This window comes from Copadichromis virginalis, linkage group LG7, assembly GCF_057382275.1.
Source record: "Copadichromis virginalis isolate Kocher_CV1m ecotype Utaka linkage group LG7, C_Virginalis_male_GT1.1, whole genome shotgun sequence".
Classification (NCBI taxonomy): Eukaryota; Metazoa; Chordata; class Actinopteri; order Cichliformes; family Cichlidae; genus Copadichromis; species Copadichromis virginalis.
Genome location: NC_140624.1, coordinates 39,584,598 through 39,609,761, shown reverse-complemented (window position 1 = coordinate 39,609,761; position 25,164 = coordinate 39,584,598). Strand labels below are relative to the sequence as shown.

Sequence of the window (25,164 nt, the reverse complement as noted above, 5' to 3'; positions counted from 1 at the left end):
ATTGTCACACTGCTTACTGTGGAGTAGCAAACAAAGCTGAAGCCGTCATTAAAGTATATTTCAAATCCAAAAGAGATGCAGGTAAAACAGCTTGTCCAAAGGAATAAACATTTGTATTTGTGAAGGATTGCTGTATTTGTGCTTTTAGGCCTATCCTGTTTACTTTCTCTTTTTTTTTCAATAAAAACAAGAGCAAAATCTGTTGTTTCCACTTTAATCTGTGATGTGAAGTTGTGTTTGTGAGTGCCTATGGATATGATCACCCCTGTACTGTATGTTTGAAAGGATTACAAGCCGGATCAGAGGATTACACAATTAAAGCTTGCCTGGAGTGAGGGAGGCACACGAATGTGATATTATGACAAGACGAACGGAGGTAAACTCACACAAACACATTGGCTTAGAATTATGCATTTGTTTCAAGTCATGCAAACACATGCCATTCCCCAAAAACATACAGTGTAGGTGTGTGGAAACAATAAGTGTCATAAAGACACTGTTAAATGTACCATATGTAAGTGCCACGTAAAGCTAAAAAATATATATCTCTTTTCTTTATGTTTACTATTTGAATGTGTCCCTGACATGCCTGTCCTAACAACATCTTTATCTGATGCACTTTGAACTTTGCCCATCTATTGCATGGGATCTTAGTAAGTGCAGCGCAGAGTTTTTGGTATTTAAAAGTCGTTTCTTTGTGACCTGTTTTCACAAGCTTGGCTGCTGCCATACTTTGTGTGTAGAGTTTGTCTTTGTTTAAACTCAGGCATGTATCTGTATGTGAGGAGCTAGGAGTGAGACCAGGATTGAATGGCACTGTTGAAGCACATATTTGATTTCATTTGACATGCAGTGAGGCAGCTCAGCAAAGGGCGGTATATTCAAGTATATGCAATATTAAGCTAAATGAATTTTGTATTGAATAGCGTTCAAAACAATTATGCAATGCATGTGAAAAGAAAGTGGGTCAAAACCAAATTGTCAAGGTGTGGCCGTGAGGCAACTTAAAAAGCTTTATTGCTGAGAACCACAAACTCAATCACAAAACAATAAACCTCTGGCGTGGTAACTACGCCGCAAAACATGAAGCACACAGCACATGGGGAAACATGGCAGAAGGACATGAAGACTGGCTACACAGCATAACGAGAGGATGGGCAACAGGTGGAAACACAGCAGGAACAAATCTGACTAACTGAACAGGGGAGGCAAAACAACATAACACACGAGATAGGGTTGAAAATAAAACAGGAAGTGACACCCACTGTGAGACCCAGACAAAGACACGCGAGCTTAACAGTAGGAGAGGGACACAAAGATAGCGAGAGAGAGCGACAGAGGGAGAGAGACACTAAGGAGTGTGTTAAAGACAGAACACAGAGACAATGAACGTGAAATGACAAGACTGACAAACACAGGAAACACTGAGGGAGCTAAACCAGCACCAATAGGGATAAACAAGAAAAACTAATAAATATAAGACATACTAAATATGAGTCTAGAAACACCATAATGATTAGTCAAGAAGTCCATAAACACAAAGCAATTGATTAATGACCCAGAACCATGACAGAAATTGCTTTTAAAATTAATTTTCCTTGTGTTTTTCCATGTGGTATTTTTTTCTCATAAGGAGCTGTTTCAAGGAGGATCAAATGTTTACATTTCTTTCAAAATGACTCTTAATGTATGAAAAAGTCCAACTACACCACAATGGGATGATTTGATCTTTTACTTACAGAGATGACTAAATATTTGTGGGCAAATTCATGCTGATCGAGAACAACGCTGATCGAGGTCAATGATGGCTGTTTCCCTTTATTTTTTCTTTATTTCACTTACTCTGTTTGATTCCCTTCTTTCTTTTCTCGTCTTTTATTTATCCCCTCCATCCTCGTATCCCTCTCTATGTTGTCTGGTGATTAAGAGGTAGTTTAACCTCTAGTCCTCATTAATTATAGACGAATAGAAAAAGCCTGGGTTGTTCCACTTCCTGTCTGTAGCACTAATAGAGCCCTTAACATTCACATTAACATAGCTCTTGTTTACTCAGGGAGATGGACAGACAAGTCAGAAACATGGCTGAGTGGAAAGATGAGACACACAAATGCACCATGTCAATAGCGTAATGCATGCAAACTGCATGAACAAGCCTATGTGGGCACCTGAGTATTACACCCACATGTGTGCGATAACGCATTTAAAAATGCTCCTTACAGCAGCCTCCACTCCTCTACACTTCTGGGATACTGGATGTGACCATGAGCAGACTCCTAATTGTTATCTGTAAGTTGCAGCATATGAGCTAAAAGGAATGTGTAAACACGCCCGCCCACACACACACAAGGCAAAGATAATCATGATGTTAATCATGCCTTTTATTTTTAAATGCTCTCATATCATTTTGGAATTAAGCTCTTGTACAAGGTTAAATGAGCAATCTCAATCTAAAAAAAAAAGATCTCCCTCTCTCTGTGTCTTTCTTTCTCAAACACATGCACAAACACACACACACACACACACCTCTTGCTCTCATGCACGCACAGCAAGAAAATACTGTTTGCAGGCCTTATGGGACGACATTTGTGGTAATTCATTCAGAATCCATTTTAACACATTGTGCAGACCTAAGTGCCAATCTTCCTTTTTGGTGAGTTTCCATGATTTTATGTCCCATATAAAACGATGCAGTTTGCTCCACAATGGCCTATTTAAGTTACATTACCGCCGAATATCCCCCAGTAAAGAAAATTAAGCCGTGATACTGAGAGATCATCTTGGTTAGTTATCTTCTCCCCGCCGAGATGTGTCGCTTTGACACCCCACAGAGAGAGCTGAATGATTCTCTTGGACGAGAGATAATAGTCTTGTAGTGCGTTACTTGCCTAAGACCTCTCCTTCTCTTTCCCTCCCTCTCTCTCTCTCTGCTTCTTTTCTACCTTTTAACAAACCTAATCCAAAAGAGTTTTATAATTTGAGTTGCATAATGCTGTTATAATAATTATCTAACACATCTATGGGTTACACAAGACAAACAATATCGCAACTTTACATAGTAACCTCTAAGAATCATAAAACAAATTTGTCAGGAGTGTGAAAAAAAAACATGATAATGAAGCTGAGAGAAGTCACCGTTACTTCCTTTTGTCTTTTCTTTTTGTTTTTCCACTTTTAACTTGCACTGCTTAACATCATGAGAAAAATCCCCCAAATGCTCCAGTGTAAAAAAAATTCCACTCAGGAAGGGTGTTTCTAAATCCTGTTTCTGGATTATATTCGTAAACACACACAAACAATCTAAATGTACCATTAGTTCTACTGACTTGCTACTGCTTCAAAAGCAGCCTGCATCACATCAATCTGAGCTATATTCAGAAGATAAAACATTTAAAGAACAATACCGCTGGTTTTACATGTTTTAGCTCGTTAACCACAAAACGTATTATGAGCACTGTGTTACTGCAGACAGCTTTCTATAGCATAAGTTTTTAATAGATTTCCCAGCTTAGAATGGTATCCACGCTTCCCATGAGGGCGAAAGACTTTTATCAAAACTGTCCCACTTCTCCAGTCCATTATGATGCGATGTTAATGCAGCTTTGACCACAAAAATAAAACCAGCTAAACGGCCAATAAAATACATTTCCCATGTCAACAAGCTCTTAAAGTCATCCTTTTGGTGGAAAGTGCACGTACCATTGTGCTCTAGCTTGTGCACAAATGTGTCAAACAAACTGAGAAAACGATAACATCAAGCCTGCAAAGATGGACACATACACACACACCAACACACACTCACACACACACAAGCACGCACGCACACAGCCCAGCCCCTTCTGACCTTGCAGGCTCTCTGCTTGGCTTTAAAGCGCACTGTAGCGCCCAGCAGTCTGCCTGCACTGCAGAGCTAATTGGCTTCAGCTCAGTGTTCACTGTTAACGTCTCATTACTCATTCCACTTAAAATAACTTACACGAGTTTGCTTGTGTTCAGGGGTCATTAAAAGTCAAGCAAGCCTTTAATTATGGATCTGAGTCATTCAGTAAATAAAACTGTATCTTCCTACAGCTCCAAATTGTACAGTATCCTTTTTTTTAGTCCTTCCTAACATACCTGTTCACACAGTGAATGCTCTGAAGGACCAAACATCGGGGAAACTTGAGATGATCATGGAAAAACTGATAAGGCTGATAAGTTGATAAAATATTAAATGAAGGAACTCCAGGTGGGACTTCCACAAACGTACTTCAAAACTTAGGTCACCCTCGCAGATGAGTAAAAGCTAACAAAGAGCAGCGTAACAAATTAACACCAGAAGTGGTCAACTTCTTCTCATAAAACAACCTCTTTTTAAATAAACATACATTCATATGGAGACTCAAATCAGCAACAATTATATTGTGAAAGATTATAGAGAGTATATTTGAACACAGTATGTACTTCCTTAATTAATTAAATTAACAGTGCAAGGGTTGTTTTGTTACAAGCTGTACTTGAACACAATGAGGGCCTCTGCACATATCTGAAGCAGGTAAAACATAGCATTGGATACTTACACCTGCATTTGCCTGAAATGAATCTGTAACTTGAAGGATCAGGTAATTATGCAGATTCATGTCAGGAATAATATTTCTAGGACTTAGAAAGCTACAGTATAGACACACTAAATTAAATTGTGTTTTGGGACTTTCTTTACTTAAACATTTGCACTAAATTTAACACCTTTTTGGGACTAAGTTTTATTGCTATGTCAGAGCAACGTTCACACACACAAATCTCTGCAGAGCAGGTGGGCACACAAAATGTGATCAGATGAATGAGTATAAGGTGGTGAATTTCTAAAAGGTGAAAACAAACCAGCGAGAACGTACATGCGCTTATTTACAAACGATTTAAAAGAGCGATGTGCCTTTTTGCTTGATTAAAAATTATTTTCTGTGAACATTGAGTCACGTGAATTTGGCACAATTATCATTTCTCAATAATTCACTGGCTAATGTTCCAGATCTGCGATGAAATATGGGAACCTTTAGTTGTTGGTCTGTTCTGCTAATTGGTACAAGCGCCTCGGGCAAGCTCACATCTAACAAACTGAGGACAGCATCACTCACAGGGCTGAGTCTTGATACGGGAGCAGTTTAAAAATAGAACCATGACAAATAAAATCTAAATTAGAACAGATGGCACCTGGAGTTGATGATTTACACCCACATATGAGAGCACTTGAAACATTAAGATTCCCACAGAAAAGAGAAAAAAAATCGTGTAATACGTAAAAAGAAAAACTGTTTTTGGCCCACGGCTTTAAATAGGCGTTAAGATTCAGTGTAATAATGTAACCTAATAGGCTGTGACAGGGCAGCACTAATGCTGTAAATAGACCAGCACTGTTTCGGTATTCTTTCATTCTAGTCATTTATTTAAACTGGCAAAAATATAAAAAAGTTAAAAAAGTTAAACAAATTAAAAATATATATATATAGAAAAAAAGATAATGTAATATTAAACTTAATTACTTTTTCGTATTTTTTTAACATGTGTGTTAATTGTAATGCACTTTAAATCTTCACTGCAGAACTCAGTCGAAGGATTCAGTAGAAGACGCGAGGACGAGTGTGCGCCATATTGTAGCCTACATCTGCCTCTAAATCCGCAATAAATTAATATAAGCTCTGGTGAGTTGTTAGAGAACCAACGTGAATATATTTTGTGGTTAAATATCAGTTTTGTTTTAGATGCTGTCTCGTTTAAAAACATAAATAAATACAATATTCGAACAGCTTGAAGTAGGATGATCTGAATGGCAGTTTAAAAATGTATAAAATACATTTTGTTCTTGTTCTGTAAGTTGCATGTGTGCAACTGTTTCAAGAGAATGAGGGTTACTAATAAAATAATGAAAATCAAATCGATGCTGTGGGGTACTTCAGTCTTGATCCAGTGCCTTTTGAAAAAAGGAGGTGATGCATCTGAGTATGGTAATCACTCTCCCGGGGCATGTTTCACTTATTGACAGATTTGATGTTAAATGTCTCAAGATCACTTAGTGTTGTAGCTCTTAATTTATTATGTTTTTGGACGTGCAGCACTCGCTCTCCTTTTTTTTCATCCAGCTTTGACCCTCCGAGGTCACACAAGCATTTTTTTTCCCTTTAACCGCAAGATTAATTTCTCAGTAGGGCGACCGACTAATGCATTACGAAAAAAAGTGAAATGTATTCCAACGGGACTAATAGCTCTATTGTATTCCAATACGTCTTTTCCTGCTTCACATGGTTTAGTCATGCTCGGATTTTGATAACATGTCAGAGACATCTCTGTCCTGGAGAAGGAAAGTTAACCCAACAAACGAGTAGCCATTCATTTACTTCATTGCTGTTTATCTGCGCATTATTAGTGAGACCAATATAAAACAAATACATCCAGACATAAAAGTTATTTCATATTCTACATTATTTCACATTCTGCAGCAAATTGCCACATATTTATTTTAAATATCTGGTAACCACGTGGTAAACATAGATAATATAATCATATCTAAATTTTTATTATTTTTAAATAGGCCACTTCTGGGTAGGGTGTTATGTAAGTGTTTGCCAAAACACATTTCTGAAGCAAGATTGGGTATCAGCTCTTGAAGGTAGGCCTACTTTACCTGGTTTTTACACTCTTTTATTCCCCTCGCCCTCTATTGTGACGTCACCAAGCACCATAACTGCGGCCCGTGCGTGACTCCGCTCTTTGCCCCCCTTTCCTACCAGCCCCAACCCACCTCTTGTCCCATTGCAGAGTGTTCCCGTGGCGTCCGTCCGCGAGACAAAAGCACGCGCAGTGACATCCTAAATTGGTTTGAAAAGGAGCAGATGGGGCTCTCGCTCTCCTCTGTGTCGCACACACACACACACACAGGCGCGCACAGATTTAAAGCAGAGCCTAAAAGCGATTCTGTCATGTTTATCAAGATGCTATTGAGAAAAGATTGGGCGAGAATAAATTACAGGCAATCTCAGTATCCGGCAGCCTTTTAACCAGACTGACAGTTACTCAGACAGATGAATGCGTAATTTGAAATTCGCAAGGAAGAAGTTGGATTAAAAGCGGGCTTTCCAAAACTTTCAGTGTTGATGACTTTTATGAATTATCTGATGGTGTGCAAGGAAATTAATGGGTGACATGAAAGTAAAAATCTAGGGACTGGATGTCTCTCGACTATGTTAAGATATGTCGAACGTTACAACATTTTATGTGTAATTTAGACAAAATAAAATATTAGTCCGCACTGCAGCTTTTATTTATTCAGGCAATTCGGAGCAAATAAAGATCCCTGCGTGTTTTGCCCCCGTGGTAATTGTTTATTTCACCTTCCGACAACTAAGATAATAATAAAAGTGGGGATAAAATTTATTCCAACCTTCGTGTCTTTTCAAAAACATTCTGCTAAAAAGTTCCTTAGAAGTTGAGATACCTCAGTTATAATTTTCAGTTCAGAGACAAACACACCTGTGTTGATGTTTAACGTGTGTGCAGTTTTCTTTCTGAGACTGGTCTCTTTCTTATTCCCTACATAAAGTTTCCATCCTGCCCCACGACGAGCCACAGAAGAATCTGTCCTGAGAGCAACTTTGTTATCAACGTGTCTTAATTAACAAGGACGATCATTATTTGGAACTAGGACTTCCCCATGAGTGCACTCGCATGACGAGTTAAACGAGATCATTTTGCGGATAACTTCAGATAAATGTGAGGCCGCTAGTATCTGGGTTATGGACTTCATATTTAGGTCTTCGCTTCACATGTGTAATTTGCCTGCATATTTTTAGTGGAAGGAGTAATTCAGCAGTTGCAAAAACACCTGCTTCGGAGCTTGGAGTAAGGGTTTGGTAACAAATGCTCTGAACCCCTCCCGCGGGAACACTTATCCGATCCCTCTGCTGAAATTTTTTAAGGGCCTTTATCAGGTGAATTGCACCTTTTATAGCATCGTGTGTTAGCTGGGTGCATCGCTGAGCCTCGGTTACAACATATGATATAGTTTGCAGTGTGCTTCCTGCTGCCGTTTAAAAGTCCTGGAAACGACCTGCACATGTTTAGACAGTCATATTTCCAAAAGCCTGCTCAGCGTTGAATGTGGGTATCAGCTGCCCTGATAGATATTATTCTGATCCTCAGACTGTCTGCCGGCCTGTCTGTCTGCTGTCTCAGCTTTTATTTTTCCTTTCTTCGGCCCCCACGGCCAAGCTAGTGTTTTACTCCACACCATGTCTGTGTTTAAAAGCCATATTTCCAATTCAAGTCTCTTCGTCGGACCGTGTGTGCTGCCAGCAGTCTCTTTTAACATCAGTTTGGTGGTAATTAATTTGCAACTCGGGGTGTGCGTCCCGCGGACCAACAGCAGACAACCATCTGATGGCAACAGCTTGTAGCGTAGCTATGGTTGGTTCTGTGTGAAAATAACCACTTAAGCTGAAATTAATATTCATTAGGCCGATGATATGGTAAGTAAAATAGCTAAAATTGCGCCCCTCCTATATCCTGGGTTTGTCTTTTTTTAGTGTAGGTGGCTGTTTAAAGTTTGAAGGCGCGCGCTCTGGACTCATTCCGGTGTCGTGCGTATGTTACCCTGGACCTCTGTGGCGTTAATTTGAGTTTTCCAGCGTTTCGCTGACAGTTAGGGAGACGTCATTTTAGCTGTTCACTTGGACAGAGCGGCGCAGTGAGGGAAGGCGGGAGGTGGGAGGTTTGTGTGCGCGCGTGAAGGTGTGCGGGTGTCTGTCCCGGATGGTGGGCTGAGCTCGCGCCACACTCCAATCAAACTCGAGGCAGGTGTGCTGCCGGGTGAGAGAGAGAGCACGTGAGGGAGAGAGAGAGAGGGAGAGAGAGGAGGGGGGATTAGGACTGCGCGAGGTGTCTCAGAAAAGGGAATAAAGCCGGCGCGAGCGCCGCAGTTTACTCACATCATGAGCAGGCTCTCTCTACAGTTAAAAAGTAAATAAATAAAAAATAGCTTCCACGTGTTTCCCGGATACAAGGTTTCTCGTTTGTTTGTTTTTTACGTGATAAAATGAGTCTTTTAAAGCTGCGCAGGATAAATCGATTTCTCTCGTGACCGGGATATTTTTGACGCGTTTTGGGATTTTCCCCAGAAGCCGAAGGTAAGGACTGCTGATCATTCCCGAGCTTACTCTGGTTAAAGTGTTGTAAAAGTGTAGACTGTTATCGATTTGTGTTACATGAACAGTGGGGACAGAAAATGCGATGCATGTATAACTCACAGTCCTCTATTTCCTTGGAATACATTGTTATTATTATTGCTTTTGTTGTTGTTGTTATTATTATTGTTATTATTTTGTTGTTGTTGTTATTGTTTTAATTTTGTTCTACCGAAGTTGAACGTGAAACCCACTTGTGAAAACTTTAATGGAAGCATATGTGTTTTCTGCGAAAAAAAAAAGAAAAACAAACAGCATAAAAAAAGAAAAGAAATATGTAAAGAAAAAATTTAATATAGTAAAAATTAAAGACGGGCTGAATTCTTGAGTTAAAGTTCTGGTATGCGGAGTCCTGCGTGTCGTCTTTATGCTGTACCTATGAGTAGTTAAATCAAACAGAAGAAGAAGAAAAACACCGCAGTTGTTTTACATTCTTAGACCCAGTGTCCTTTTTCTGTAATACGCAATGTAATTATTAAATTTCTTAGAATGTATAAATGTATTGTAATTTCTTAGCAACGATCTCTTTAATTTAAAATTTTGTGAAATGTTTGTAAAATATTATACCGGTTTTTAAAATATATCACAACTGTGTGTGAATGCAGAACCAACATAAGATGCGCTGTAAGGGATTTATGGAAATTTCTGGCATGCAAATTTGCTGTTTCTAAAAAAAGTGAAAACAATATATTCATAATACATTTACAAAAAATAACTTTTATTCTCAAGAAGCTCATATAAATCTCTTATTTACACTATTCGTTATATTCAGTAATTATCATTATCATACTTAAAATATATGCAAAAATATAAGGTATATTAAAATAAGCACAATAAATAAACACAATAAAAAGTATATGAAGTAACGCACGAATGGGACATCTGAAGTGCCACAGTTCTATTAAAGGCAATAAGATTGGCATCATATAAGCAAAGCCTTGTGAATGGTACAGAAATAATAATAATAACTATATGCAACCTTATTAAAATACCGTATGTGCCATTGGTGGTATTTGCATTATTTTATTTTTAATTTTTTTAAATGATTCTTTTTTTTAAAGTACACTTCACAGCAGTGCTTATGAAAGAGTGTTTCCTCATCCTCCTGAACCATTTTTCCCATTTGATAATTCAAAAATTCGCAGGAGCCACATCAAGATATACCTCCTGAGCATTTAAAAAATATATTTGCTGTCATCAAAACAAGTAACAGCAATAATATTCCATCTGCACAATTCAGCTTCGATTTCTGTGCCCCTTATGAAATTGCAAGAATAGTCAGAAATTAAAATACATTAAAAATATTAAAATAAGCATTTAGCTGTGATGTCAAAATATTTCTAAATTAATTGTTAACTTTCTTAAAAAACAGATTTTGAAAGGGTAATCAGATACATTTAATTAAAATGTTACATTTCACTGGATTTTTTTATTTATTCTCTTTGCTCTCCCTTATCCACTTCTCTGTTATTTATTATTTTGAGGAATATTTATTTGGTCGAAGTGCATATTAGGTAATAAGAAACTCATTTCATATTGCTGATAATACAGGTAGAGAAGCGCTCGTAAACTGTTTTAAAAGGTTATTTATGAATTAATAAATGTTGAACTTTCTTTCTTTCTTTCTTTCTTTCTTTCTTTCCAGGTTTTTTTTTTACTTTTTATCCGAGCATGGACAAGACTCATCTTTCAAGCCCTACTGATATCATAATGACAAGCTCAACAGGCCCCTACCAACAGGAACCCCTGACTCCACCCAGGCCCACCCATCACCACTCTTCATCCTCTTCCTTATCGTCACCCTCTCCTTCTTCTTCCTCCTCACCACTCAAACCCAACCAGGTTGGCCAGGTCTTCCTTTATGGCGTTCCCATTGTATCACTGGTCATAGATAATACAGAGAGACTTTGCTTGGCGCAGATTTCCAACACACTCCTCAAGAATTACAGTTATAATGAGATTCACAATCGTCGGGTGGCACTGGGCATCACCTGTGTTCAGTGCACGCCGGTTCAGCTGGAGATACTCCGAAGGGCCGGCGCCATGCCCATCTCGTCACGACGCTGTGGCATGATCACCAAGCGTGAAGCTGAGCGTCTGTGCAAGTCCTTTCTCGGAGAGAACTCGCCACCGAAACTCCCCGACAACTTTGCTTTCGATGTAACACATGAGTGCGCCTGGGGTTGCCGTGGTAACTTCATTCCTGCACGCTACAATAGTTCAAGGGCCAAATGCATCAAGTGTTCCTTCTGCAACATGTACTTCTCCCCAAATAAGTTTATTTTCCATTCCCACCGCTCAACACCAGAAACCAAATATACCCAGCCTGATGCTGCCAACTTTAATTCCTGGCGACGACACCTCAAACTAACCGACAAACATCCACCAGAGGAGTTAATTTATGCGTGGGAAGATGTCAAAGCTATGTTCAATGGAGGCAGCCGAAAGAGAGCCTTGCCCTCGTCTTCCCATTGTTCTGCTATGGGTCCCATGAAGAGTCTGTCAGGTTCAGTGGTGCCTCACGTAATGGGACCTGAGCTGGGTGCTCAGAAAAGAACCCGCTTTGAAGATGAGGATGATCTGGATGGAGGGAGTCTTTCTCCTCGTAAGACACCACGTAGTTACCCTGTCATTCCTGTCCCAAGCAAAGGTTTCGGCATGCTGCAGAAGTTCCCTCCTACATCACTCTTCCCCTCCCCTTATCCCTTTCCAGCATTTGGCCTCTGCCAGCAGAAAAAAGAGGACAGTGATGTGCCAGCTGGACAGAAAGGGGCAGGGTTGTCTGGTCTTTTATGGCCCGGTCGAAAAGACTCTTTTTATCCTCCTTTCTGCATGTTTTGGCCACCAAGAGCAGCAGGAGGAATCCCTGTCCCCACTTACATCCATCCTCAGCCCAGCACCCTCTCCTCCCTGACAGACAACCCCTCACTGAGGCAGGCCTTCCTGGATCTCTCAGACCCCAGTGAATCTGGAGCTGTGAGTGGAAATGGAAGTGGGATCAATGCAACTATGACTCCCAGTGGCGGGTCCACCACACCCAAATCTGGGCTGTTTGACACAGAGTGTACAACAGTTACCACCGACCCTCGCCCTGTCACCTCAGAGGGCTGGCTCAAACTACTGGAGAACCCAACTCTCCAGTCAAGGAAGTCAAGCTATGGCTCTGCGTTCCGACCTGTCATCAAAGATGCAGAAAGCATTGCCAAGCTCCACAGCAATGGCGGAGGGGTCACTGGAGCAACGGATGAAGACTTTGTAGTCACCAGATCAGACCAACACCCGCGGCTATCACCAACTAGCAGTTGCAGCTATGGAAGTGAAAGTGGAGGTGATGGGGAACCGGAGGGAGCAGAAAGCGAGGAGGAGGGGGAAGTGGATGTGGAGTCATCAAAGCAAGATGATGAAGAGGAGGGAAGCTTTACAAACAGACCACCACAGACTCAAACCAACCTGTACCTCTCTGCGCTGAGTGACAATGCTGGAGAGGATAGGGGGAAAGACAGAGGGAGTGGCGCAATGTATCCCGGTACGTCCCCTCGATCCTCCTCAGATCCGATCCAGCAGGAGTCTCCCAGCCTGCCCACCTCCCCTCCTGCCAGCTTACCTCTCTCAAGCTCCACCCCACCTCACCGGGAGGACACAGCTTACAAAAACGTAAATATCCCCACAGGCCACTTTAGCTAATTATTATTTAAATGGTGCCGCAGTCAGGCAGTGGTGTGATCTGCATAAGCAGATTGTTAGGCTGGTTTCTCCCCGTAGACATGAAAACAGTCACCTCACTCTGATACTAGCTAATAGGCCCAGGTGTGGCTTGTTTAATGGCCACGTTGTGTTCGTTCTCCCTCTGTCACCCCAGCTTGTTAGGGCAACTCTAATCTTTAACCTGTCGACTCCCATGTTAACCAGACCTCCAAGAGGAGGAGGAAGTAGAGGTTCAATTTTGACGATGGTTTTCTTTGGGGGGGTTAAACTATCATCTAGCAACACACTGCAGATTTATCTCAGTATTCATTTTGAGGAATAAAAGCATAGTCTCCAGTATATTGCAGATTAAATTATTAGTAGTATTAGTATTATCAGAATCAGACTGCCCTGCCTCAGTGCATGTTCCAGTTTTTTAAATTTATTGTCTTAAATTAAATATTTATCAACTATATTTGATTTCCAGGTTCACAAAAACAGAGACGAAGGACTTCCTGCATATGCAACCAAAGACAATTCCAGCATTTCCGGTAAGCGCAAACGTTTTAATCTTTTGGAACAGTTTTTCATTTTAAAGTCTCCACAACACAGAACGCGGCATTGCAGAAATCTAATTAAATGCATTCGTTTTGAAACTGAAAAATAGTTGTTGACACAAAAGTTAAAAAGCACATTAAGCATCATCCTTTTTTTCTCCATCAAATTTGCAACAGCAAATAATCTTTCATATATAATCTCCAGAAATCACTATATTGGTTGCATGGTTTGTTGGACGCTACATCTTCCACCCTGCAGTTGTTTTACGATGTCTCAGTTTCATCAAATGTTTTTTACACTGTTTCATCAAATAGCATTACACAATCTATTTCAGCAAACTGTTACTATTTGCTTCATCAGATGTCCGAGTCTGTTGTATTATAGCATCTTTGTTTCATTTATTGTCTGAGTGAGTGGTTTTATAGTGTCCCTGTGTTCCTGTGAGGCTCATATTCCTGTGACGTTTCATTTGCTCCTCTCATCTCCCACTCTGACCCTTTTCCCGGAGAAAATGTCTTCCCCGTGTTTTCTCGCAGTGCGTTGACAAACACACATGCGTACGCTCGACCATAGCTCCCAAATGCATACACACAAAGGAGACGCACACATCATGCGTACACTTAGTTATCTCCATGTGTCCGGATAACCAGCTCAGCCAATGGCCCTTACTGAATCTCTCTTCCTGTCTGTCTTCCTGTCTTTCGCTCTCATCTTTTCTCAGATGAAACAAAAGAACAGAATAGTTTCTTTGTACCAGAGACTGAGACGTCGGCCCCGGACTACTGGAGGGAGAACTCAGGTATAAAAACTCACGTTTTTGTATTTATTCTTTTTTATAAGTGGTTGCAAAACAGCTACATTCAGATAGAACACAGAAAATAAACTAAAGGCAAAAGTTGAAACTGGCAAATCAGGCACTGAAAGTATAATTATTGGGATGGAATGGATACCGTCTGCTTATATTTGGTGTTTGATGACACTGATTATTATTTATATTAGAAAGTAAACCTACTTGTGATTAAAATGCTGATTAAAAACTGACACTTTATGACTTTATTTGCAAAACGACACTGATTTCTTACACAAATGACATTCAGAACAGTTCAGTCAGTGAGGGAAAGCCTTTGACTCTTAAGCTTTATCCATCTCCATCTCCATGTCCTCTCAGATGGCAAGTTAAGGGATTCATATAAATACACACAGAGATGAAACAGCAGTGCAAAGCTGCCTCTTTCGCCGCTCTGCCACGGCTCCTCTCTTTAGTGGCGTTGTCGCTAGGGCTGTTACTCTTAGGGGGGCCGTTATAGTTCAACAAGAAAACATCAGCTCAGAGATAAGCAGCCGCGCTGGCAATCTCCATCCCAGACCCATATCGCCCCCGACATAATTGCCTTTTTTCCCCTTTCTCAGCGCAAAAAAACCTTTCCCGTTTGAAAAAGATCACAGCTTATTACCTTTTTATATCTGTCAGGAAGACATTAAAAGTGCTTTATGACATCTGTGCCAACATTTATATCTACCCCCCATTCCCTCAACCCCTACACGCACACACATCGTAATGATCCCTGTGCATAATGTATAATGTATTTCGAAAAATTACACGAAACAAATTAAATGAGACCACCTTTCCCCTGATTGCCAAACGTCTCCCTGGGCGGTGGGAAGCTCTACGTGATTAGAAGGCCTGATTCCTCCGAGTCCCTCCACCCCCCTCCACTGTCTTTAAACTCTCCCTCTGTTTCTAGGGAGAAAAAATAATCTAATTTTCCATTTATGTAATGCAAACCGCCTTGGCTTTGACTATTCACGGTTAATTGACTGTCAAACGAGGTTGTTATCCTCGGGCACTGTCTGCAAATTTGCTTGTCAAATGAGACAGAGAGAGGAGAGGAAAGGAGAGAGGAGAGGAGGAGAGAGGAGAGCTCTCTCTGTTCTAAATGAGAGAGAGAGAAGCATAGGGAGGCTTAAGGAGCCAGGACATGAAATGACTGGAGGAGGATACACATATCGAGGGTGCTCACTTGCTTCATTAAGGCGTTCAATGCCTCATTGTCACAATTCAGACATTAGCTCAAACACACACATGCATGCTTACCATGGCAGACACTGGAAATCTGAAGGAAAAACACAGCATGTAATGGAGATATTTGTTCTGAGGATGGCAGACTTTTAAAGCAACAAGTAGATTTATCCTCCAGGAGTTAAAAAAAAGACAAAACAGACAGAACATATATTTTATAAAACATTCGCACTATTAACTGTGAGGATGTTTTTTTTAACCATATTTATGGCTTTTAAATCCTGCTTTAGTTTGCAGGAACTACTTGTATTGGTCAAAAAATCTTAACTTTTGTAGTAAAATCAAAACTTTCCACATCTCCGCCCTTCTTCAGCTTTAACAGCCACCAGATGATTGACTCAAATCTCTCTGACTAGATTGGACGAAGCATGATATTACAATAAGAGGCGAGAACAGTAAAGCTCCTCATAGTCTCCGGTCATCATAAGTAGTTTCCATGAACTTGTACTGACACCTAGAGGCCAGAACATGAATTGCAATGCTTCACTTACAGCTGAAGAGAGGAGGAAACTAAATTAGTCCATGACAAAATAAAAACCAAGTAGTTCTGTCCAAATAATGGAGACTGCAGTTAAGTTGTTTTTGCAATACTTCACTTTACACTTACACTTAACTTTGGCTTTCTGCACACAAAGTCAGCTGACTTCTTTTAGTTTCTGAAGGGTTATCACTCTCTTTTTGATCAGTCTTTTGATCAGCAAATTTTATTGTATTTTTCTATTTTTTCTTTGTTATTCATACTAATTTATTAAATGTTTATGGACATTGTTTCTCCTAATTTTTCCTCACACTTTTGCCATCCAGTCTGTTGTTTTTCTTGTTGAGTCTCACCGTGCACATTCTGTTCTCATCCTTATCCTGATCTAACAAACAGACATAACCTCCTTTAGGCGATCAAATGATGCCTGATGCTTTCACTTAACTTCACTTACATTTGTAGCTTTTCTGGTTGCTTTTGAATAACTGATTTCAAGATCATTTATAGTTTATGAGCATGGCCTTAAATTCATTATTTTTATTTGTTTGTTTTGTACTCATTTCCTGTTCGTGGATCAAATCCCAGTTTAGTTAACAATTAATTTCAAAGTTTGAAATTAAGTCTCTTCATGTTTTCAGGCGATCAAAGCCAGGGTGCTGCTTCTCCTGTGCAGCTGAAAAAGGATGTTGAGAGCATGGAGAAAGGTAAGGGCTGTTTGAGCACATCTCAGCTGCACTGACCATAGAAAACTAGTAATCTATACTAGATGGACATTTGTGAGATTGTGAGAGAATATTTTAATGCAACCACTCTCATATTTTCCTTCTGCTTTCTTCTGTCCTTCTGTAGAAGAGCTCCAGAAGGTTCTGCTGGAACAGATCGACTTCAGGAGGAGACTGGAGCAAGAGTTTCACGCTTTGAAGGGCACCTCACCATTTCCTGTCTTCCGTAAGTCAGTTTTTTTCCCCCTTACCCTGATTTCCTTTTAGTTTCCATACTCTGAAGGGCAACTTCTCCTTTTCTGTCTTTCTTACAGTCTCTTACACCTTTACCTTTATCCCCATTTTTACCTTTCAGTTTTTTATTTTCGCCGATTTTTTTTTGCTCAACCCTTTTCTGTCATCGGCTGTCTTTATCACTCCAATTTTCCAAAATGACAATACACGCGCCACCTAATCAAGGTTTGTTTTTATTGTACGCTAATTTCAGACAATTTTCAAGATCAGATGAAACGAGAGCTCGCCTACAGAGAGGAGATGGTCCAACAGTTACAGATGGTAAGACTACTAATGTTAGTGCTTAACACTGATGGAAATATGCTTTTAAATGACAAATTAAACACCCTTTTTTAGATACACAAATTAAAAGAAAATCTTCATGATTGCCTTAAAAATTGTCTGCAAGGATTTTGAGAAAAAATATAATTAAGACTAATTATGCAGTACTTACTAAAATACAGTGACATCACATCAACCGAAACAAAAAAAAATCAAAAACCGATGAGGAAATGTGCCAGTCAATTCTCTGACTACTGCTAGAGATTGTATGCATACTTGGGAAATCCTTGCCATGGGTTAAAACAAAAACAAAAATTAAAGGCTGAATAAATGAAGCCATCACTAGGACTTGACCGGACACATGCGTTTGCTTATTTGTCCATCAAATGACAGAGCCAATCATCTAGTTTGTCTTTCACGGGTGAGAAGTTCCTTTGCAGCCATCTGAGTGTTTCCGTCGACATCAATCACTGGAGCAGCTGGCAGACAGGCTGACAGACGCTGTTTGTCTTTGTTTTCTGACACATGCCACCACTGTACACGCTTGTGTGCACACAGTGGCAAGGCGTGCGCCAAAACGCACACAAGAACATGCATTCATGTAATCACAAAGGCAGGCGATTATGAATATGGGTTCAAGCTAATTTATAAGCCTGTATGTGCACACCAAATGCACATACTCACGTAAACAATTGACAAATGTGTCTAGAACCAGCAGATGGATCTGTCTGAGAGTAATGACACATTAATTTCACACAGACATGCAAATGAACTCCAAAAAATGTTTAATTTGTGTTGACAGACTTTTACTTTCACCAGCTTGGCTAGAGTTTTGGATTTTCATATTTCCACCAATGATAAAATCATAATAGTAAAGTTTACTTTAGAGAACCTTTTTCAGTGTTAAAGGTATTTCTTTAGGAAGAATGTAACATTTTATGTCGCGTTTTTGCTTTTCAGATTCCCTACGCAAACATCATCAGAAAAGAAAAGATCAGCTCCCATCTCAACAAGTAGCAAAGAGGTGAATATTTTTCAGTAAATTTAAAATGAAGCTTAAAGAAATGTAAAAATAAATAGTTATCACATAAAAAGCTTTTGACAAGCTGCACATTATTAAGCCTCATATTTACATCATAATAGAGATAATGGCAAGACAGTGAAATATACTTAATTTTCATTTGATTGATAATAAACTGTCTTATAGCATTAACACATTTGGCATTACTGGCTACATTTTATTATAATTTTCTGGGGTGATTCTAAACAATCAGTTAAATCAGTATGGAAAAACTCTTACCCTGAATGTAAAACTAATGTAATTTCCCTTTTTTTTAGGATTAGCACACAGAAAACTGACAGAGACCATCACCGACAGAGAGGATGTGAAACTATATCATACATTATATTACTTTTCGCGGGACAGCAATTATTCTGCTGCTTCTTCGATATCACCTCTGTTAGTTGCTCTCTACACACTGCCTGCTAAGAACTCATGTGAGGCTGTGGGACATCATACTGGTAAAAGATTTCTAAAGTTTTTCCTCTTTTTCCCTGGTTCAAGTTCCCTAACTGAACTTAATTGACTGAAACCTGTGACACTGCGAGTGTGTTGGCAGTCACGTTCAAAGCATTAGCCAACCGGGACCAAAGCAACCTCGCCCTTTGAGGACCACCAGGAAGGCAGTTGTAGATGTCAGAAAACTAATTTCCAGGCATAAAAAAAAAGTAAATAAAGATTGGATGTTTTTATCTGCCCGTGGGCTCAACTGTACATTGGCCAAACTCTGGATGAAAAAGGACTAAGATAGGTTGTATTTGTATCACCAAGTGATGGCCCTGAAGAGAAACAAGCACGACAACATTTATCTATTATCAACATTTGATCCCAAAGGGACTTCATCATGTTCAACTCTAATCATTCCCTGTAAACACGAGCCACCACCACCAGTTTGTCAGTGGCTGGACACACACAACCTTGGTTTAGTATGTCAGATGAATTAAAATAAATAAATAAATAAAGCACTGATATTTACAATGGTACTACAACACGGTACCACAAAAAACGTCCACATATATATATATATATATATATATATATATATATATATATATATATAAATTTTGCAGTTTACAACTCTATTAACAGCATTTCAAAACCACCGTTTTTACCTTGTCCTTAATTAATGTCACATCTGATTATATTTAATACTTTATTTATAAAGTCAGAGTTACCTGAAATTATGTCCTGTGTCACATTAACTGCAGACTGTGTACCATATGGAACTGAGCAGCTGTAAGACACAGTGAAGGTTCATTCTCCCACAAGACGTTTTCCTGTCGTAACGTCTTATGATTATCACTAAATAAATATTGCTGCCATCAGCTGCAGAATCTGCCTCGTTGTTTTGGAAATGAAAAACTCTGTACACGTGCTTTCTCTCCAGAAAGAGCATCCGAGAGTAAAGGCCTGAAGTTTGTCAGTGTTGTATATTTATATGTAAATTATTTCACCTTATTGTATAAAATGTCATACATGTGAATACTGATCTTCACAGTCATTCTACCTATCTCTCTCTGTGTGTGTGTGCGTTTTGTTTTGTTTTTTTGCTTTTTTTTGTTTATTTATTTGAGTATCAACTCCTGAGACCCCAATTGTGATAATACTATTTATTATAATGTGAAATGAAAAAGAAAGAGACACAGGGGTGGTGGCGATGATGGTGATGTTTGAGCAAAATCAAAAAGAGCAAAAGTGACAACTCACTCATCTTGTTTATAAAATAAATGGACAAAGTTGTCATTTACTGAGAAAATGTTATCATTAGAAGCTGTTATTGCAGATGTATTTCAGAATGTTCTTGTAGTTTCTCTACTATTTATGTGTAAATTAAAAGTCTATATGAAAAACTGAATGTGGAGGACTAGTTCATGTTTGTGTGGAGGACTAGTTCATGTTTGTGTGGATGGAGTCCCTTTACCCAGAACATGAAGTTCTTTCTGAAACTAAAAGCAGGCTGTTAAGAAGATCCCGGTTATTATATCTAAATGCAAACTTATGTTTTATGGGAAGTGTGGTTCAGAAGATGGAGTGGGCTGTTGACTAGTCAGAAGTAAGTGTTTTTCTATATGTCAAACTGTCCTTCAGCAAAATATTGAATGCTAAGTGCATCCATCAGAGTGTGAGTGTGGGACTGTTAAGTTAAACTTGCTTAGCCATAGAAAAAGGTGCTTGTGTAAATGTATGTGTGAATGAGTGGATCAAGTTTGCAATAAGCAAGCACTTGGGGATCTGCATGCATGCTTGTGTTGCCTCTTAAAGATGCTGTAGAAATTTAAAAAAAAAAAAAAAAAAAAGGTAAGAGTGAAGTCAAACTGATTTATAAGACCAATTCAAAACAACAGCCGAACAGCTAAAATGGCATAAAACAACAGGGCAGGTAAATCAAATGGAAATAGGATGGAAAAACACCAATAAAACAGTATAAGAAAAGAGTAATTGAGTGATGTGGTCACTTAATATTCATTGCGCGTGTGTGTGAATCTGGCTACGTCTGTTGCACGACGTCGGCATGCCTGTTTACGGCAGCAGCATCTCTGGGAGTGGCGGTAGAAGGAGGAGGAGAAGAAGAAGTTGCCAGCATGGCGTTTACTCTTTACTCTCTCATCCAGACCGCTATTCTGTGTACCAATGCAATCGCTGTGTTGCATGAGGAGAGATTTCTCAGCAAGAGTAAGTGTTTTTTATGTCACGTACATCATATGGTGAAATAACTGGTTAAAAGCAGCTAGCTACGCGTATACATTTAGCAGGCTGCCTCTTGGTTAATGGAGAGGCTCTTGTTTGGGATTTATAAGGAAGAATTAAGGGTTGAGCATTACAGAGAAAAAAAATGCAATGTTTTGAATAACATTAAAGCGGGTGGTCTTTTTTTTTAAACTGGAAAATAAACACGTATACATGCATCTGCTATCTCATTTACTGGTGTTTCTCATCTTTCTTCCCATCTGTCTCCTGTACTTTCTCTTCTCCTTTATTTCTCCGTGTGTCTGCAGTTGGTTGGGGTGTTGACCAGGGAGTTGGAGGTTTTGGAGATGATCCAGGAATCAAAGCCCAGATTCTCAATCTCATCCGCTCAGTCCGGACTGTCATGAGAGGTCGGTAGGCTGTATTGTTCATAAATCCTTAGCAGATCTTAAAAATAAGTAAATGTACTCTCATATTAACTGTAACTGTGAAGATACAACAGAGTAGAGGTAGTGAAGGCTTGAGGTTAAAAACCTGGGGCAGTGCACAAGAGAGGTGAAGAAGAGAGGAGAGATGGGGTGGAGATAAGTGTTAAGAGTGATTTATGGCAGGAAGAGTGAAGGGGAATGTTTAAAAGACAGCAGTGAGACCTACTGTTTTATATGGTTTGGAAACAGAGGTGGCACAGTTTAAGCTGAGATTTTCATTGGGAGTGACCAGAGTAGCCAGGATTTATGAGTTTCATGTAGTGAAAGAGGACATTCAGAGGGTTGGTGTGTCAGAGGAGGATGTCACGGATAGGGTGCATGACTTACTTTGGACAGACACAAGACCAAAGTGGAGATTTGGGGTTGTTTTGGTCACAGCCAAAATTGGGTCAATCAGGATGACAATGATCCCAATCCCAGCAGCAAATCTACTACAGAATGGCTGAAAAAGGATAAGAATTCAAATGCTTCAGTGGCCCAGTCGAAGTCCAAAACTCAACTCCAATGAAATGCTGTGGCAGGACCTTAAGAGAACTGTGTGCACATGAATGACCACAAATATCAATGAACTGAAGCAACCCTGAAAAGAAGAGTGGGCCGATCCACAATCACGTTAGAGACTGATGAAAGGTGATTTTACAAGTTAGTGAATCGGATGCAATTAGTTTTTGACACACTGCTTCTGCATTTTGGCTTAGCTTTCATTAAATAACTAATGACACACTGTAATATGTCATATGTAATTATTCATTTGCAGTTGCATTTGCCTATTTTTAAGATCTGCTAAGGATTTTTGTTTAATACACAAAATCTTAAAAATGAAAGAGGGTGGACTTTAAGTTTATCATGACTGTCAACAAACTTTTTTTTTTCTGATGTTAACAAAATCAAATAACTTTTTCCTAAATAACCCAGTATTAAGTGAGCTAAATTGCTGGTGTGCTCTTCAATTTTTAATTCACTCTGCAACAGATGTATTTGAGTCAAGAATTAGCAGCTGTAATATTTCTGAGGTTGCTGATGGAATCAGTTTGATTACTTTGTGTTTTGTACTCTTTTGTTTTTACAGTGCCTTTGATAATAGTGAATTCTGCCTGCATCGTCCTGTTGCTGCTGTTTGGTTGATCTTCGCCTACCAAACTTAGGTGGAGGACCACAAACATGCCAATGAAAAGCCACTCGCACAAAATCCTGAACTCTTTGCCATTTAGAGACTTCTGCCACTGTCAGTTATTGGGAGGGCGGAAATGTTTTTCAACTGGCCGGCGCTGAAATAGAAGATCAACTGCAGATTTTTAAATGCAAAGAGAAGAAGAACTGAAAATTAGCTGGTGCAGACTTCCTGTTGTGTTTCATCACCACTAAAAGGACAAAATTGATGTAATTTTGTCGAGGTCATGACCACACAGGATGATGGTTTCATCTTGATCCCCGATATCATATCATTTGCAAATGTTTTTTTTTAAATCGGTATTTAAATAACCTGTTAGTACAGACAGATTTGTTGACACTTCATACTGTAAAAGGGGCCTGCAAAGTTTTTTTGTTTTGTTTTTTTCAAACATTTATGGGGCAACTAACAGCAGGTTCAAAAAGGAACACAATTCACAAATCTCTTCATATATATGTGTTGAATTGATTTGTAATTGGCCCATCTCTGAGAACTGAAAAGGCTAAATGGTATAGATGTAAATTTTAAGCAATGCTGCCAAACGCAGCTCCGACCAATGTATTTTGAACTGTTTACACTTCAGTGCCACAAAAATTGAGATACTGTCTTGAAATAAATGTATCACTCAGTGTTGTGGAATTCCTTATGTTATGTTGCTTTCTGTGTGTGACAGCAGACAAACTTAAACAAATGACATTTCGATAAAACTTCCAGCTGTTTTGTTGATGAATGAAATATTAGATGTGTAGCAAGTAACGAAAATAAATGTTGCCTGTCCACTCTGTCAGGCTGGTGCCGATTTACATTGGTGACCAATGTGAAACTGAATTTAAAAATACGGTAGTGTATGTTACCTGGTGGCTTTACACATTCACATACAGTACTGTGCAGAAGTCTTGAGACACTTCTTGTTTTGTTTTGGGGGGGGGGGGGGGGGGGGTTTGCTGTTTGTTTTTGTTTCTAAAGTGATCTTGAACAATAGTTCTTTGGGAATTCTGAAGGTCTTTAAGTAGCCTGGAGCCTATTGGCTACACTTTATTTGTTTATTTTCAGAAAAATAGTTGTGTTTGTTAAGCCCATCATAAGAAATGTGCCTAACTCAAGCTCTAAATGTTATAAAATAGTACTTGTACCAACAAGGTGATTCCCAAAGAGCAATTAGCCAAAACCTTGGCAAAGAATATTCTGGCACAGCATGCAATGTGTCCTTAAAAGTACTGAGGAAACTGGACAAGGTGGAGGACCTAAGACAGATAAACCGTATCTGAAAGTCATGTCCTTAAGGAACAGGAAAAACATCATCAGAAATTGTCCCAGTGGAAGGGTGGCTGTCAAGAAGCAGTGTTAAGCAAGGAAAACGGTGAGAAAGGACTGAGATATACCAAATTGCACAAGAACTGAACCAAAAAACAGCAGCAATGGGTCTCGTGGAGTGATAGTCCTCAGTATGTTAGGAGGAGGTCAGGAAAGAGGTGAAATGGTGAGTGTTTACAGTCATCTGTAGAACAAATGGAGGTTGGGGGCTTCATTTCAGTCACTGGTTTTGGGGATCTCATCAAAATGGAATTATGAATGCAGAAAATCTTATTTTACGAGTTCCCTTCACACAACTAAATAAACTTAACTCTATTTATTATTTTCTGTGCTCACAGTGGAGATTTGTTAGTTAGTTGTTTACTTAGTTGTGTGAAGGGAACTCACAAAGTTCCCGACTTCCCACCACCACTGTCATGTGTTAAAAAAACATAAATTACTGAACTTCAATAACTTAGTGAAACTTAAAAGAGTGTGTTTAATATATAAAGTCTTACACTCCCTTGCTCCACCACCACTAAAGCAGTTCATTAGGCATAAAGAAAGCTCAGACAGGACCACTCGAGCTACAATCCGAGGAAACTTGTTTATACTCTACAGACGGACAGCATTTGGGCAGAACGTCCTCTCTGTTAAGGGTGGCCATCTGTGGAACAGTCTTCCTCAACCCATTAGAGAATGCTCGACATTCAATTTGTTTAAGGCAAAGGTTAAAAACTGGTTATGGACAAATCAAGTGTGTGATCATGCATGAGTTGTATAGTTTTAATGTTTTATTTGGGAACAGAATGGTGTGTATGTGTGAGTTTGATGATGGAGTTTTTATTATGGATGAATGATGAATTTTTATGAATTATTATGTCTATTTTTTTATGTTTAAGGACAACAGATGGAAATTAGCCCCTGGCTATAATCTGGCATGTTTACATTCATGTAATTTTTTTTTTTTACATTTATGTTCATTAACATGCACTGTCCTAAATAAATAAATAAATAAAGTAAGAATTTCATTGCAGCATAACTATTTGTGTTTTGCAGTGTATATGACAATAAACGTCTTGAATCTTGAAAAGTACCATAGGATTTTGACTCTCCTTGTAATACTATCTGGAAAGCTGAACAGCAACAGATGTATTTTTCAGTTTTTTCAATGATTC

The 25,164-nt window shown here is 39.2% G+C and overlaps 2 protein-coding genes across 2 annotated transcripts; both read left to right on the top strand.

Moving 5' to 3' along the window:
• Positions 1-10,861: 10,861 nt before the first annotated feature.
• Positions 10,862-19,038, top strand: skor2 (SKI family transcriptional corepressor 2). The gene is made up of 8 exons (XM_085465210.1): positions 10,862-12,863; positions 13,381-13,444; positions 14,173-14,250; positions 16,648-16,713; positions 16,859-16,957; positions 17,219-17,286; positions 18,247-18,310; positions 18,625-19,038. The coding sequence occupies exons 1-7, from the start codon at positions 10,881-10,883 to the stop codon at positions 18,301-18,303; spliced, it is 2,415 nt and encodes an 804-aa protein (XP_085321336.1). The 5' UTR covers positions 10,862-10,880; the 3' UTR covers positions 18,304-18,310; positions 18,625-19,038.
• A 1,837-nt stretch (positions 19,039-20,875) lies between these two features.
• ier3ip1 (immediate early response 3 interacting protein 1) lies at positions 20,876-23,337 on the top strand. Its single transcript, XM_085465209.1, has 3 exons — positions 20,876-21,019; positions 21,343-21,444; positions 22,592-23,337. The coding sequence occupies exons 1-3, from the start codon at positions 20,929-20,931 to the stop codon at positions 22,645-22,647; spliced, it is 249 nt and encodes an 82-aa protein (XP_085321335.1). The 5' UTR covers positions 20,876-20,928; the 3' UTR covers positions 22,648-23,337.
• Positions 23,338-25,164: the final 1,827 nt, after the last annotated feature.

Bases quoted from the DNA above. Each gene is read 5' to 3' on its own strand.
- skor2 (XM_085465210.1), top strand. From the start codon at position 10,881: ATGGACAAGACTCATCTTTCAAGCCCTACTGATATCATAATGACAAGC. The intron at 12,864-13,380 runs GTAAATATCCCC...TTTGATTTCCAG, and splicing joins AGGACACAGCTTACAAAAAC to GTTCACAAAAACAGAGACGA. The intron at 17,287-18,246 runs GTAAGACTACTA...TTTGCTTTTCAG, and splicing joins TGGTCCAACAGTTACAGATG to ATTCCCTACGCAAACATCAT.
- ier3ip1 (XM_085465209.1), top strand. From the start codon at position 20,929: ATGGCGTTTACTCTTTACTCTCTCATCCAGACCGCTATTCTGTGTACC. The intron at 21,020-21,342 runs GTAAGTGTTTTT...GTGTGTCTGCAG, and splicing joins GGAGAGATTTCTCAGCAAGA to TTGGTTGGGGTGTTGACCAG. The intron at 21,445-22,591 runs GTCGGTAGGCTG...TTGTTTTTACAG, and splicing joins AGTCCGGACTGTCATGAGAG to TGCCTTTGATAATAGTGAAT.